Genomic DNA, 16,318 nt, shown 5'->3' on the forward strand with positions numbered 1-16,318 from the left:
GATAAATAAAAAGTGGTATATATTCACAATGGAATATTCACCCTTACAAAGGGTAATTCTGCCATTTCTGACAACATGGATGAACCTGGAGGGCATTATCCTAAGTGAAAAAAGTCAGACACGGAAAGACAAATACTGCATGATCTCCGTCATATGTGGAATCTAAAAAACTCAAACTCATAGAAACAGAGAGTAAAATGGCAGTTACTAGGGGCTGGGGGTTTGGGAAGTGTTGGTCAAAAGGTAGAAACTTGGCTGGCCCTGTGGCCTAGTGGTTAAGTTTGCGCACTCTGCTTTGGCAGCCCAGGGTTTTGCCAGTTTGAATCCTGGGCACGGACATGGCACTGCTCATCAAGCCATGCTGAGGCAGCGTCCCACATGCCACAACTGGAAGGACCCACAACTGAAAATACACAACTATGTACCAGGGGGCTTTGGGGAGAAAAAGGAAAAATAAAATCTTTTAAAAGGTAGAAACTTTCCATTACAAGATGAATCAAGTCTTGGAGATCTAATGTATAGCATGGGACTATAGTTGTTAATAACACATTGCATACTTAAAATCTGCGGAGTAGAACTTAAGTATTCTCACCACACATACACAAAAAGTTAACTATAGGGCCTGGCCCTGTGGCCGAGTGGTTAAGGTTCCACGCGGTCTGCTTCAGCGGCCCAGGTTTGCCAGTTCAGATCCTGGGCACAGACCTGCTCCACTCACCAGCCATGCTGTGGTGGTGTCCCACATACAAAAAAAATAGAGCCTCCTCTACTGGCATAGATGTTAGCTCAGGGTGAATCTTCCTCAGCAAAATAAAGACCTAAGGTAACTAAGGTGAGGTGATGAGTGTTAATTAGTTTGATTGTGGTAATCATTTCACAATGTATACTTACATCAAACACCACACTGTACAACATATTGTACATCTTAAATATATACGGTTTTTATTTGTAAGTCATACCTCAACAAAGCTGGGGAAAAAATCCTGAATCTTCCATTTACCATGCAACATTGGCAGGTTTCCTAAGCTGTCAAAGTGGAAAGATTAACTTATAGGATTGTAAGGAGTCAATGAGTTAATACATTATAGAGCCCAAGAAGACTAACCATCACCACTCATGTGGGCTTGGAGCTCCAGCTTCCTCCTTAGGTCTGCTTGTGAAAATGAAGCAAGCACAGTGAGCAGCAGAGGAGGAGGGAGCTGTCCTGGTTTGGAGATCTTTGTCCTAATCTTAAAGGCTAGATCTAATCTGCCTGAGGAGCTAACAAATGCCACTATTTCTTAAGCTAATTCAAGTTGGGTTTCTCTATTTGCTTCTATACTTACCTCAAAGTTGTCCTCTTCAAATGGTGAGCTGGTGAGGCATTACAAGTCTGCTGTGAACACTGTCCAGAGGTCACTCAATAAACATGTTCAATCTCTCTGGGCCTAGTCTTGTGTGTTACTCTGCATAAACTGACAGGTTCTGGTTTTAGAAAGATGCCTCCTCTACCACGGGACAACCTGAAAGGCCACCTCAGTTCAGTCCATTTCCTGATGTAACAAAGAAAAGGCTGAGCTACGTGGATTTTAGATCTCAGTGAAGTTCCAGTGGGATCCAGTTGTTCTCCCTGAAAATGCAGATCACACGCTGGCATACGACACATGGAGACCCTGTGCTGCACGCCAGGTCCCATCACCTTTTTCAGATCAAGCCCAGCTTAACCACAGCCTCTCGTCCCCATCTCTCTCCCTCCACCCCCGACCCCTAGCTTCTTTGCCAGTATTATGTCTGAAGTATTTGACTCCCTTACCAATATTAATGGAAATTAAACAAGGATTTAGTACCTCCACATGCCTCCTGGATTGTTTCCAGAACACACTTGTAGCCTTTAAAAAATGAAGAAAAAAATTATATATACATAATTACATAATGTTCTAGAAACCCTGTATCTAAAAAGGGAAAAAATCCATTTGATTCACCCAAAGACACAAAGGTGGAGCAACGATTTAAAAACTCACAATCAGGGGCCGGCCCCGTGGCCGAGCGGTTAACTTCTCGCCCTCTGCTTCAGCGGCCCAGGATTTCGCTGGTTCAGATCCTGGGAGCGGACATGGCACCGCTCATCAGGCCATGCTGAGATGGCATCCCACATGTCACAACTAAAAATACACAACTATGTACCGGGGGGCTTTGGGAGAGAAAGGAAAAATAAAATCTCTAAAAACTCACAATTAAAATGCTTAGGCAATGTAATTTCTGCTTAAGGGACCTGTATAGTTGATGGGTCTGAAAAATTTCCTAAAATACATTTAAATGGATTGACCTATCTTGAACATAAAGTCTGATTAAGTGATGGTCTTCACGCTTCAGATGATTATCAATAAAGTATTGGGTGTTCTCAAATAATCATTATTTCTAGCTAGCTGGCTTTTTACTTTTTTTTTGAGGAAGATTAGCCCTGAGCTAACTACTGCCAGTCCTCCTCTTTTTGCTGAGGAAGTCTGGCCCTGAGCTAACATTCGTGCCCATCTTCCTCTACTTTGTATGTGGGACACCCAGCACAGTACGGCTTGCCAAGTGGTGCCACGTCCACACCCGGGATCCAAATCGGCGAACCCCAAGCCTTCGAGAAGCAGAACGTGGGAATTTATCCGCTGCACCACTGGACCGGCCCCCCTTTTTTTTTTTGCTAGCTGGCTTTTTAATCACACATCTCATGTTTAGAGTGCTGCAGTGTTTCACCTGTGGCCTTACACAGCAGGTATAAACTAATAAAGGAGTTCCTATTCATGCTTTCCACATCACCGAGCGTCAATGTGTGTCACTTTCATAGCATGACCCCAGACCAGCAGCATCATCAAAACTTGGGAACACGTTAGAACTGCTGATTGATACGTGCTCCTGGCCCAGACACACTGCCCAGCAATGTGTGGGATCCAGCAATCTGCCTTAACAAGCCTTCCAGGTGACTCTAATACATGCTAAAGTTGGAAAACCATTACTATGCAGACTCCTCACGGGCTGACATTAAAGTGAGGGTTCTTAACCCGGGATCCGTGAAGCCCGAGAAGTCAAAGGCAAATGTGCATTTTCCTGCACAGAAGCTGCACAGCTCTCAACATTCTCAAAGGGATGTTAACCTAGAAAGTCAGGGAGCACTATTTTGAGGCATCAAATTCAACAGAATTCACTTCTGCAAATGTACACCAAGTCACAATTTTCTCCAAGCCCTTTAATATTCACTTAAACAGTTGAGGCACAAGCAATAATAAAACTGCACTTTTTATATTACAAGAAAGAAAATTTTGTATGATACCTGCAAGGTCTAGCAATTTTCTCAACATCTTTTCTCCAGTAACATTTCATTAACACACTCTGGTCCACAGGTTGATTCAAGGTCAGAAAGGCAGGCAGGAAGATGGTAAAAACAGCAAACTCACCCAAGAGTAAGAGGAATCATTTACTGACTGCCTACTACGCACACTGTACTATGCTTTACACGCTTTATGTAAGCTAAACGTGAACCTAAGTTCTAGTTAATAGAATAGCATTGATACTGCCAAGTAAGCCTGCATGTTAAATGCTTTAAGTACAAACTGTGGATCCAGACAGGCCTTTGCTCAATGAAGCATGCCAACAGGCACTAATACATATTTCCATTTCCAAAGGTTCTATACAAGTGTGCAATATTATCACAGGGGCACACTCACATTATCAATCTACTTATATCTTGGGCTGAGCACCATCTGGCCAGCATCACAACTGCCTGGTTCCGTCACCGTGCAAAACTTCAGATAGGAAACAGGGTTTGTTCAGCAATTACATGTCTGGTGGGGTAAACGCTGTTTTTTTGTTTTTTCTTAGGAGGAAGATTTGCCCTGAGCTAACATCTGTTGCCAGTTTGGTTTTCTTTTTTTTTGCTTGAGGAAGATTAGGCATGAGCTCCTATCTGTGCCAATCTTCCTCTATTTTGTATGTGGGACGCCTCCACAGCATGGCTGATGAGTGGAGTAGGTCCACACCTGGGATCCAAACCTGTGAACCTGGGCTGCTGAAGTGGAGCATGCAGAATTTTAACCTCTCAGCCATGGGGCCGGCCCCTAAAATGCTGGAGTTTTTTGTTTGATTTTTCATAAGACAGCTAGCTTTCAAAGGTGTTACCTAATTTTAAAGCCCCAATGCTGTCATTTAAATAAGAAAATGTACTTGGCACACTCAGCTCTAAAGTGAAGATATCATTGCCTTTTCAACAAACAGTAGATCAAAACATTTTTTTTCAGAAAGTCAAGTCATATCCAGCCTGAACAGCCCTCTAATTCTCAAGGGCATACAGAATCTTCACACCCTCCCAAAATCTGAAATGACCCCTCACTCCCCTACCAGTCCTTCATTTTTCTGGGCCCATTCCTCTCTTGCAAGCCAGCTGCCCCATGCTCTTCTCCTATATTCCCTCCGACTCTGTATTCACTCTTCTCTTTCCTGACTGCCCCTGCTCTGAAAACTCCCTCTGTGTGGGCGGGTGCAGGATAGAAGATTGTTTCCTGGCTGTGTGGTCAATCACTGACCAATCACCACCACAGTGCTTTGGATTTGGGGTCCTCTTAGTAGAAGTGACTAATGAGCATGTTTGTAGTGGTCACCGTTCCACAGCCCCCACTCCCCAAAAGCACCCTGAGTGTAAAATAAAAAAAAACAAGCACACTGTGTAAGGGTTCAGGACCACAAACCTGGAAGATACCTGACAAAGAGTCCTTAAATGTGATCGCCTAGTCTGACGTTCTAATTTTATACATGAGAATACTGGAGGTTAAGTTCAGAGATGTAATATGACTTGCCCAAGGCCGTGTGACTATCCAGAGGCAGAACTTAGAACCATATTCCAAACTTTTTCCACTATACCACAATCACCACAAAAACCTGAGGTTAAGGTTAAAAAAAAACTCTGTAAGTAAAACAAAATAAAAAGTCTAGTACACAGGAAAAGTCTTTGAGATCTCTCCACAGATTTTTAGACAGAATAAAGGGAACCTGTACAATGAGAAATGCTGCTCAGTTCAACAGACGAGACTAAATACCAAGAATCTTTATTCTCAAGTCTGATATTGAATCTGTGACTGCAGATATGTCACTATTTTGAGAATAAGAGCTCCACATTACCTCCATTCTTTGCAAGTCCCTCAGCCACAAGGTTACACCTTATTCTCATTATAACAAGATAAATGAATCAGATTGAAGGAAGATTAAAGAGGTACACAGAAGATAAAAGCAAAGGAGAACATTTTTACAAGCATATCATCCCAGTTACCTCAAAGGTTAAGTTTCAGATTAATTTACAAGAGTAGTGACAGAACCATATGATTTCAGTGAAAATCAACACGTTATTCCTTAAAAAAAAAAAATCAATTCAGAAATACTAAGTCAGGCAAGCATGCAAAATTCAGAGTAGAAAAAAATGCAAGGCCTGGTTGCCCAAACAAATATACACCTCAGGGGAAGGTGGACTCGAAGATGTTGAAGAGAAAAAAACCAGAAGCTGAAAGGAACACTGCTCTGAGTTAGCAGGCCAATTCCTTCATTTTACAAATGAGCAAAGTGGGCAGACACTAACTGGGGAAGCTCATACAGCTGGAATAGTGGTGTGCAGACTTAACTCCTGGTGCTATTTGCAACTACATGTATCTAAAATACAAGGAGATAAATACCCACAACACATTAAGTCCACTGATTTAAAAAAAACATTTCAAGACCGATACAAAGGGCGGGAGTGAAGCTGTTAATACAGCACAGCAGCACATCTGGGATATTTAGGAGATTAAAAGGAAAGAAATGATCTCTCGAAGTTTTAATGCTCAGTTTTGATAAACAAAATCAAGTTTTCATTCTATTTTCTGATGTATAGCAAAATATACTAGCTTAAAAAATGTGCATTCTTCAGTTTTCTCCTATACTTTTTTCCCTATCTTTGAAAACTGAGCACTGGGTATTATTAATATAAGTGATGTTACATGTATATTTTAACTGCACATTTTAGGAATAAAGAAAATCCATGATATTTTGGTAACTCATAGTGTATTTATAAAATGAAAAGCTCTCTATCAAAACACACTTTCCACTTGGAAAAATAAATAAAACACACAAATGGATCTACACAAAGTAAAAATTAACTTTGGTAGATGTCAGTGTAGGACAGTCCATAACAAGCATATTTGCCCTTATTCCCCTAGAGCTGTTCATCTTCCGAGTTAAGATTTTAAAAATATTTTTAATTGGGATTATCACGTTGACGTTTCTCATTCCACATCATCTTCAGCCAAGCTCTGAGCACTTACAATTCTCTGAAAAAGAGAAATTAATTCTTATAAGTATCATAAGCATTTAATCAGGATTCTAAATTCAACATAAAATGCTCTTTGTAATCAATCAAACCTTGTTCAAATTTACCCATTCTGAGATTTCAACATTTAACACTTTATACATTATCATCGTCTAAGAAAATAATGATCACACTATGCGATAATCGCACAGTATGAATGGCATCAGTCCCATTCCAGAATTCAAGTTAATAAAGGAGGCATAACATCATACTGTGATACAAGTTAGTCAGTTACAAAACTGAAACCAGAAAGAACTGAAAATCTTTTTTCACTCCCACGTAAACTAAGAATACTGATGAGTGCTTTACTGATCATTCTATGCTCCAAATACTTCCCCTTTTGGCTTGGAAACGCTCAGTCATTATACAAAGAAGGAACACAGTCAAAATTAGCCATTCTGATAACATTTCCAGATAACATGAAACAAGTTAACTGAGTCAAGGAGGCCATTTTTACAGAGAGAAATTCAGGCTTCATCCTAAATTCCCCCATATTTCAGAAGACATCACCCTCAGGTCAGTTTTGCAAAAGCACTATGCTATGTTGCCTTTCAAAGAGCAGATAACATTCAACAGAGGATTCTGATATAGACAGACTGGGAACCACATTAGTCTAAATAAAAGGATTAATATCAACAGCTTAGTTTTTCAACTGTTTCCCTTGAATCTTTGGGACCTTAATTTTCTTCCCAGTCCCTTTCCAATTTACGTGAGTAAAGATCAGTTTGGAGAATTAACCAGTCAATCATTTTACTAATTTTTAAGCACAGCAACTGTGGAAATTAACACATGTAGCAGACATGCTATTATTCCAAAAAGTAGATTCATCTGGGCTCCCTGGGAAGGATTAAAAATTAACAGAACACATTTTACTTAACTCAAGTTATGTATAATCTTTTAGACAATGGCATTTTGCATTTGGGGATGTAGTCAAAGAGTTCCAAGAGCCAAGCCCACCTGGCAGCAGCAGAGGCACCAGGGCCTTCAGACAAGTGCGGTCAGAGGGAAGCCACAGTCCTTCATGATCCAAGTTCCAGGCTATGCCGTCTTGGCTCCTGTACCCCCCACCAGGCCACCTAACTGAACGCACGGTCTCACAAGAGTAGGGAGAAAGCTAGTTTTAGAAATTAGCCAGAGTGGCCTGAATCATGGGATTTAGCTACAAAGGCCTGAGAGTTAAACACTGAGAGACACACTTCCTGACCACCTCTAGGGCTCGATCCCTAGACCTTATGCCCACTCAGCTGAATGTTTTTCTCCTATGGAAGAAAATTCCAAGCACTGCTCTCTCCAGCGCTATCTTCATCACACGGAGGAGTCTCCCGATTTCATCACGTTCACTGGGCTCACTTTTAAATGCCAATGTCCCTAAATTCATTCTCAGGTTCTACTCACTTCTATTTCATATTTCAACTTCTTACCTGGCTAATGGTTGGGAGCTTAGTCAGAAGCATCTGGAACACCGGCGGTGGAAGCGTCTGCTGTAACACCTGCAGTAACTGCTGGGGCTGACCACACACGGCGATTGCGTTTGTTAGATGATCGACACCCTTCTCATATTCAGCTGGAAGATTTACAGAAAAATAACATGAAACGTGAAACGCCTTTGCCTCTGTCAAAAATTCAACTCTAAAGTCTTCACTATATCTCCAGGTGATATAGACCAAAAACATCGTGCAAGTAAAAACTTGGAAATAATCTAGAGTTCATCCACATAGCGGAATATTATGAAGCCATTAAAAAAGGAAATCGGGGGCTGGCCCCGTGGCCGAGTGGTTAAATTCGCGCGCTCCGCTGCAGGCGGCCCAGTGTTTCGTTAGTTCGAATCCTGGGCGCGGACATGGCACTGCTCATCAGACCATGCTGAGGCAGCGTCCCACATGCCACAACTAGAAGAACCCACAACGAAGAATACACAACTATGTACTGGGGGGCTTTGGGGAGAAAAAGGAAAAAAGTAAAATCTTTAAAAAAAAAAAAAGAAATCAGAATATATGTACTGATATGCAAGTATCTCCAATACACATACAAAAAAGGGGCAATTAAGGTGCAGAAATGTCCAAGTATGTTATTAGTTACAATATTTGGAATATTTCTGAAAGATTACATAAGAAATGACTAACAATGGAACAATACTTTTCTATAAGAGAGAACGGGAAGATTGGGGACCGAAGTAAAAAGCAGGCCCAATTTCATTGTAAACTAAGCCCTTATACCATCTGAATGTTACCACATGCAAGTAGAAAAAAAATTATTTTTAAAGTAATGCTAGCAGGAAAAACCGCCATAATAATGAAGTGGTAGGAAGAAGCAGATAAAACAGTGATTATCCCTGAGTGGCAGGATTTATTTTCTTTTTATTTATCCTACAATAGATGCATTACTTTTGAAAGAAAAAAAAAAATTCCATAAGGTCTATTTTTGAAGGTTCGCTTAACTGAATAATAAGTGCCTACCATGTGGTCTCGGTCCTCAGTTAATTCTGTATTAAATCAAACTCCAAAGAACTGCCCCAAATTCTCTGAGCAAATAACTTTGTGCTATTCAATACGGTTTCAGGGGCCAGCCTGATAGTGTAGGGCTAAGTTCGCATGCTCCACTTCAGCGGCCCAGAGTTTGAAGGTTCAGATCGCAGGAACGGACCTGGCACCTCTTGTCATGCCACTCCGTGGCAGCATCCCACATACAAAATAGAGGAAGAGTGGTAACAGATGTCAGCTCAGGGCCAACCTTCCACACAGACAAAAGGTTTCAAATTAAGTGTTCTTGTGTATAAAGTTTTCTATGCAGGAAATCCTTTTAATGTACCTTATTGAAAAACAACTCCATTGGAAAATTTTTTTATTAAGACTTTATTTTTTTAGAGCAGTTTCAAATTCACAGCAAAACTAAGGGTAAAGCACAGAGATTTCCCACATGTTCCCTGCCTCCACACATGCATAGCCTCTCCCCACCACCCCGCCCTGTTATCAACAACCCTCACCAGAGTGGTACTTTGTTACACCTACTGAACTACAGTGACCCACCATAATCAAAGTCCATAACTTACATTAGGGTTCACTCTTGGTGTTGTACATTCTATGCGTTTGGACAAATCAATGACATATATCCATCATTATAGTATCACCCAGAGTTATCTTCACTGCCTTAAGATTAAGAACTACTAACATTTACTAGGTGCCAGGGGCACTGTTCTTGGTGTCTTATATGAACAGGTTCACATCATTTTCACAACAATCTTCTTAGGTAGTAGCAGTATCTTCATTTGCTATCTGAAGAAATGGAGGCTTAGAGAAATTAAGAATTTGCTTCAAGTTATTAAGCCTAGGGCTCCTTAACTTCAGATCCCTTGCCTGTATTATTGAACCTCCTCCATATTCAACTTTTCTTTACAGAATGGCATACTATAAAGAAAATCAAGGATACTACAAAAAAACTTGGTCTGAGCCTTTACGAAAGCAACTCATGACTTTAGAAAAACGTATTCAGACCATCCCTACACATGTACTTTATTTTCCTATAGATTGGTTCAGCTGTCATACCCTCCACGACCCCAAGCTTGAGGGCACTAAGTGTGCCTTGGGGAACATCTCCACCACCACACTTCACGTGCTTGACCTTGCCAACTGATGAGAAAGATGGGTAAGGTGACTGTCACTCCTGGTGTTCCTTCCAGGGTCTTGAATCCAACATATGATGGTGTGTTTCTTGTTTCACCAACTGGCCACTGTGGAAGTCGGGAAACCCTCTGGGTAAAAGTGTGAATACCATGAGGTGTCTGATGACACCAGTGTATGGGTATGGCTTTCCAAGCGCTTTCTTAATCTCTTTGAGCTCAGGTGAGGAATGGCTGAACCTCCACTGCCACTTCAGGGACTGCAATTATCCTGTCCATACATTGGTCCTGGATACCCTCCTGATCGTGTTAGCCACTGTCACCTGGATATGGGCAGCCACCATCTTGACCCGCCCAGTCAATTACTTCCATGGGGAATGAAATTATGTAACAATGATGTCCATCATGAGATCCAACCCAGGGTTGTGCATTGATCCAGTCGATGGGTAGTAATCAAGTGACCCGTTGACAGTCAGTTCCTTCTTGTGAACAGACACCAAAAGGCTTTAAATCTCTTCCAACCCTAATCAGCACTGGCAATTATCTTTTCTGTGGGTCCAACAATGCTAAACAATCCTATATATCCAGGATACATTTATACATTAAGAGTCAATGGCAGTCTACCTGTCATCTTGGGCTCCCTTCCTGTGAAAAGCAGATGTTGCTACAACTTTTGTTGACTGGATAGCCAGATCATAAGTGGTACCTTTTGTTAGTATCAACAGCATCGAACGCATCATATAATCTATCTATTACACAGCAGAGGAAGATCAAACCCAGTGGTACAGGACCAAAGTCACCACTTGGTATCAAGCACTGCTTCAGAGTTGAGCAGAATGCCCTCCCTTTTAGGGAACTGAACTGTGCGGCCTAAAAGGAGACCTGAAATGTTTCCCTGATTGCTATCTATCCCGCGTTCTGCACTTACGGACATTTTGATTGGTTCTCCTCATTCATTTCTAATCCTTCTTAGCAGGCAACTTTAATGAAGGCCATTTATAACTCTCTAGGTGAAACTGAGCAAATTCCAATTTTGTCAAGAAATTATTTCTTGAGCTTCTGTGTTAGTGAACCCATCAATATTAGGAGGGCGGGGCAGCCAGAGAGGCCAAGGAAGCTCCTCACTCCCTCCCCCACCCTCCATACCTTGCCCTATGCATCTCTTCCATCTGGCTGCTCCTGAGCCGTACCCTTTATAACAAATCAGTAAACACAAAGTTTTCAAACCCCTGAATAAGAAGAATCTAACCAAATAAGGGACTAAAGACTGGGATATGAAGAGGAATTGCCTGCTGCAACATTTTCACTCGAGAAAATTTAAAGATCGAGGTATTCAAATTGAAGAAAGCAGAACTCTACAAAGAAGTATTAAAAATGGAAAATATTAAAAAAAGACTTATGTCTTCTGCATGGGCTTGGACTTCATCAGGGGACACGATGGCCCCATCGACTCGGAAATTAAGATGCCACTTGGCCACTGGATTCTCACGCCACTGAATTTAGAAGCAATAGAGTGGATTACACTGTTTGCCTGGGAACATTAATTCTGATTATTAAATGGAAATAGAGCTGCTACTGGAATGGTATATATACAACATAGGAGATCCTCTGAGACACCTCCAAATACTTCTAAATACACTGAAAACAGTTAATAAACAACTACAGCAACTCATTGCAGGTGGAACTATTTCCTCTCTGCACTTGCAGACTTGATCCCATTCACATATCCTGAGATGAGATCTTATTCAGTTAAGGGAATATGCTTCTGGAAGACCCCTGGATGAAGGAGACTTTGCCAAGCAATGAAGTTCACTGCCCAAATTGCTTACGCTTTCACCTGGCTTACTTTGATGTTGACTTTTTCCTAATTCTATCCACCTAAGTCTTCTACCTTAGGTTGAGTTGGTACTTTCTATCAGAAGAAAGACAGCTTGGCAGCTAAGCTGTTAAGTAATTCACTGGGTGTTTTGGGTTGAAGTGTGGAACATGAGTTTGGGGAAAAAAGACAACTCTGCCCTGTCCCCCCTTGACCTCCCCTCCCCTGACCACCCTGAGTAACTGTCCTCGACCTGGATCCAACGGCTTGAGTCAGATAGACGACCACAGTGCACGGATCACCAAGACAATCCAAATGTAAGTAATAAGGAGTACATTATAATATCTTAAATTATAAATAAAATTATTTAAAATATTGTTTATATTTTGGGGGCTAGAAGAAGATTTTGATAGTATCAAATAAATATCTTTATGAGCATGAAAAACTCGTGAGAATTTGTTTACATTAACTGGAATATTACAATCTATATCCTTAAAAAACAAAGATATCATGCAGATTTTCCTTTTCAGATAATAAAGTAATGTAATTATACTCAGCCCCTCAAATGATCTTTAGGAGGATTTAAGTGCTTTACTATTGCCCTGTGATTAAACTTCATATTTTCCTTACTATATCGGAGGAAAAAGTCACAATTACCTTCTGGTAAGGCATTTCTATTTTTATTTAAATATTTATCAGCCTACTATACCATCTAAATAAAAGACAATTACTTCCTCAAAAAAAAGAAAAAAGAAAAAGTATTCGTTGGCGAAAGGGACACGTGATAAAAAGTAATGATGGTCACCACCATTTTAAACACTTAATCTCGTCTTATAAAATAAACAAATAAAAAAACCACAAATGATCTGCATCACATAGTTCAATACTCTCTAAATCTATTATGATACTGCAATGAGAATTAAAAAACTTAACACTTGATACTATTTTTACTTATGACAGCAACTACTTCAAAGCTACTTTTGAGATAAAAAGCTAATTTGACACCAAAAGAATTTATAAATACATTTAAGACTCTAAATTACTGAATGAATTATAGTTCTCAAATTTATAAATTTGACCATTTTAATTTCACAGCAGTTTTTTTTTTTTTTATAAAAACCTCTTAATCCTATTGATGGAATACATAAAGCACAAAGCCTAAACTCCAGATCAGATTTAGATCACTGACTGGTTCTGAAACCAGGCCACCAAGAACTCACTGTGTGACCCTGCTCAGGTAATTAATCTTCTCTGGGACTTATATTAACCAATCCTTCCTGTAAGTACTGGAAAAGACTTCAAGATTAGATGAAGGAGTTGAGGGAGGATATTCCTAGATCATATTCCTTCAGTTACTATTTACATATTGCACTATGACTATATTCTCCAAACTATTTAAAAGTAACTTCATTTAGGGGCCAGCCTGGTGGCATAGTGGTTAAGTTCGCATGCTCTGCTTCAGTGGCCCAGGGTTCGCAGGTCCAGACTCCAGGCACAGACCCACAAACCACTCATCAAGTCATGCTGTGACAGCGTCCCACATATAAAGTAGAGGAAGATCGGCACAGATGTTAGCTCAGGGCCAGTCTTTCTCACACACACACACACAAACACAAAGTAACCCCATTTGTAAAGATTACTTATTATCTTCTCTCCATCATACATCAAGTAAACCTAAAACTCATTCAAATTATTATTATGGAGAGTGATAACCCACAAGAAATATTTATTTCTAGAGCCAGTCTTAAATAAAACAGTCCTCACATTATTAAATGCCTAAAAACTTGTCTTGAAATATTTAGAATACCTTTTTTTAAAAAAACAGCCATACTACACCAAAAAAGCCCCTTACCACCATAAATTCATATTAGTGTGAAGAATTCTATCTAGTTTCCTAGTCTTTTAATGACTATTACCTTGGGCTAGTAACTCTTCACCAAGCTGTATTTCTTCAAGGAAGAATTTCTGAACAGCTTCAGCATCTTTAAGGTCAGGTAACTGTTTGAAATGGAATATTTAGTAACTGATACCAAAATTATGACAGGGGAAATAACCAATACACAGAAAATCATACCACTAAAAATAAAACAACTAAAAATTGAATAGCTAATTCTAAAATATAAAAAGAAAATTACTCTTCAACAACAATCTCAAATATTAGAGTTTGGTATCTACTACATTCAAATAAATGCAAGAAAAAAATACTTATTGATCAAATTGGTATCTGAACAGTTCTTAGAAAGCTGTAAATCAAACCTAAAGTAAAAAACGAAAAATACAAACATCACAACCATAAAAGATGCTCTTTAGTGTTTACACTATTTTTTGATCGCATTATAAATTTTTACATAACTATAATCAATCTTTTCTGATCCAATATTATTTTGTACAGATTTTACGTGCATCTAAAAGATTAGTTATTTTTAAACGGCAATAGAATATACCATTGAAGAATATATGATTGCATAATCATGATCTATTTGTTAGTCATTTGAGCTACTTCTAATTTTTTGCTATTATAAACAATCACAAGTACCTGTATTTAAATAAGCTTGCATTTCTGTGTTTTTGTTTTATATTTGTTACATATTACCAGATTGAATGATTATGGTAATATATAATACTACCAGCTATATGGCCTATCTTTTTAAAAAACGTAAACCTACTAGAAGCATACCTCATTTTATTGGGCTTTGGTATTAAAAAGACCCTCTATTAATGGAAGTTTTTGGTTCTTGAATTATACTATATATGCTCTTATTAACAAGATAGGTGAACAAATTTAAATTTCTCAAAGTGGAGACATCATTCACAGACTATCCCAGCATACAGCAAGAATGTGATTATAACTGATACACCAATGCACATGTCTATAATATATCTATTTCCCTATATCCTTAGAAAGAAAAGGCTACTAAAAGCATCATGAACATATCTATTTCAGAAAGGTGGTTTGGACTTAATGGAACAAAGTGGTTGCTTCCTAGTTTTACTTCATTATCATCATTATTAATGATATTATCATTAATATCAACAGTCAGTTAGCTGTGTTGACTACTGCTTCAAAATAACAAAGACAACATTTACTGATTTAATTTTTCCTTGCCTCGACTTGCCTTAAAAAGAACCACTACTGGGGCTGGCCCCGTGGCCAAGTGGTTAAGTTCACGCGCTCCGCTGCAGGCGGCCCAGTGTTTCGTTGGTTCGAATCCTGGGCGCGGACATGGCGCTGCTCATCGGACCACGCTGGGGCGGGCGTCCCACATGCCACAACTAGCAGGACCCACAACGAAGAATATACAACTATGTACTGGGGGGCTTTGGGGAGAAAAACGAAAAAAATAAAATCTTTAAAAAAAAAAAAAACCACTACTGATCCAGTAGTCCAAGTCCTGGAAACCTAGATAATGGAACTAAGTTCAATGAAAAAGAAAAGCTATATGCACAAGAATTCTATTTACTTACTTAATTTACTTACACATGCCTCAGAACATTTTTTATCAAGCAGATAAACCTATGTAGTCATTAAAAATAATCATGAACACAGGATCTATGAAAAGAAAAAATGAATAAAAAGATTTATATCTACATTTACGTATTATAACAAGGTAAAAATTACCAGGTGGTGGGATTCTGGATCAGTGGGTGTGAATAATTTATGTAACTTTTGAAACAAATAGCATGTCCTTCTTTTGAAAGATGTTGGAAGAAGGAAAATTAAATTAATAAATGTTTTATTTTATCATTTTGAAGCAGCTAAGTTTGAATCTTTTGGTATAAATGTCTTCTGGAGACTATAATCTTATCGTTCCTTAAATATTGCTCATATAACAAGCTGTCTGCTATTATGGCTAACAAAGGGGAGCTAATGAAGGACCAGATAATCCGCAGTTGAACTGAGTTAACTATTCCCCAAAACAACAAATTATATTTTAATATAAAAAATCAATGTCTAATATCAACTAGCTTTCTCAAAATACATATTTGAAGTAGACTTTTAAAAAAACAGATTGCGCAGTACCTTAGAAAGTCCAGCTCTCTCCTTGGCAAGCTTTTGTTTCTTTCTTCCTGCAAGAAATGTAGTATTTTCATTTTATCATTAGTAAAATGGGAATCAAAAGAAGTCTAACTACTGTGGCAGTCATTCATTCTATTTGCAAAACCTTCCCGATTCCAGCTCTCTTCTTCCCTGGTCTCCTTGTGGTCTGTCAGGGTCATATGAATAGTTCTGGTCAATGAGCTATGGGCAATGTGACATCTCTGCACAGGAGCTTTTTCCTTCCCTCTGGGGCATCAGGATCAGCAATTTACAAGATGGAGACAGTTCCAACAGCTGGGTCTCTTGAGTAATTACCAAAAGCAGAGCAAGCCCCCCACCCCCAACCTACACAGGTCATCAAACACAGCAAGAGTTAAGCCACTGCTGTTAGGGAGTTTTATTACTGAAATGTAACAGCTTCTATCTTTACTGAATGTTGGAAACCATCTGGCACTCTTAAACGGGGGGGGGGGGGGGGGGGGGGGGGGGGGG

At 39.4% G+C, this 16,318-nt stretch overlaps 1 protein-coding gene across 1 annotated transcript in view; it reads right to left on the minus strand.

Annotated features, from left to right (window-relative positions):
- Nucleotides 1–5,050: 5,050 nt before the first annotated feature.
- TOMM20 (translocase of outer mitochondrial membrane 20) overlaps nt 5,051–16,318 on the minus strand; it is a 15,671-nt gene continuing 4,403 nt past the window's right edge. The window contains exons 2-5 of the mRNA XM_046653677.1: nt 15,809–15,855; nt 13,704–13,785; nt 7,777–7,919; nt 5,051–6,317 (exon numbers count right to left, since the gene is read on the minus strand). Coding sequence (XP_046509633.1) covers nt 6,273–6,317; nt 7,777–7,919; nt 13,704–13,785; nt 15,809–15,855 — 317 coding nt within the window. The 3' untranslated portion in view covers nt 5,051–6,272. The remainder of the gene's footprint in view (nt 6,318–7,776; nt 7,920–13,703; nt 13,786–15,808; nt 15,856–16,318) is intronic.

Source organism: Equus quagga, chromosome 2 (assembly GCF_021613505.1).
Source record: "Equus quagga isolate Etosha38 chromosome 2, UCLA_HA_Equagga_1.0, whole genome shotgun sequence".
Lineage (NCBI taxonomy): Eukaryota > Metazoa > Chordata > Mammalia > Perissodactyla > Equidae > Equus > Equus quagga.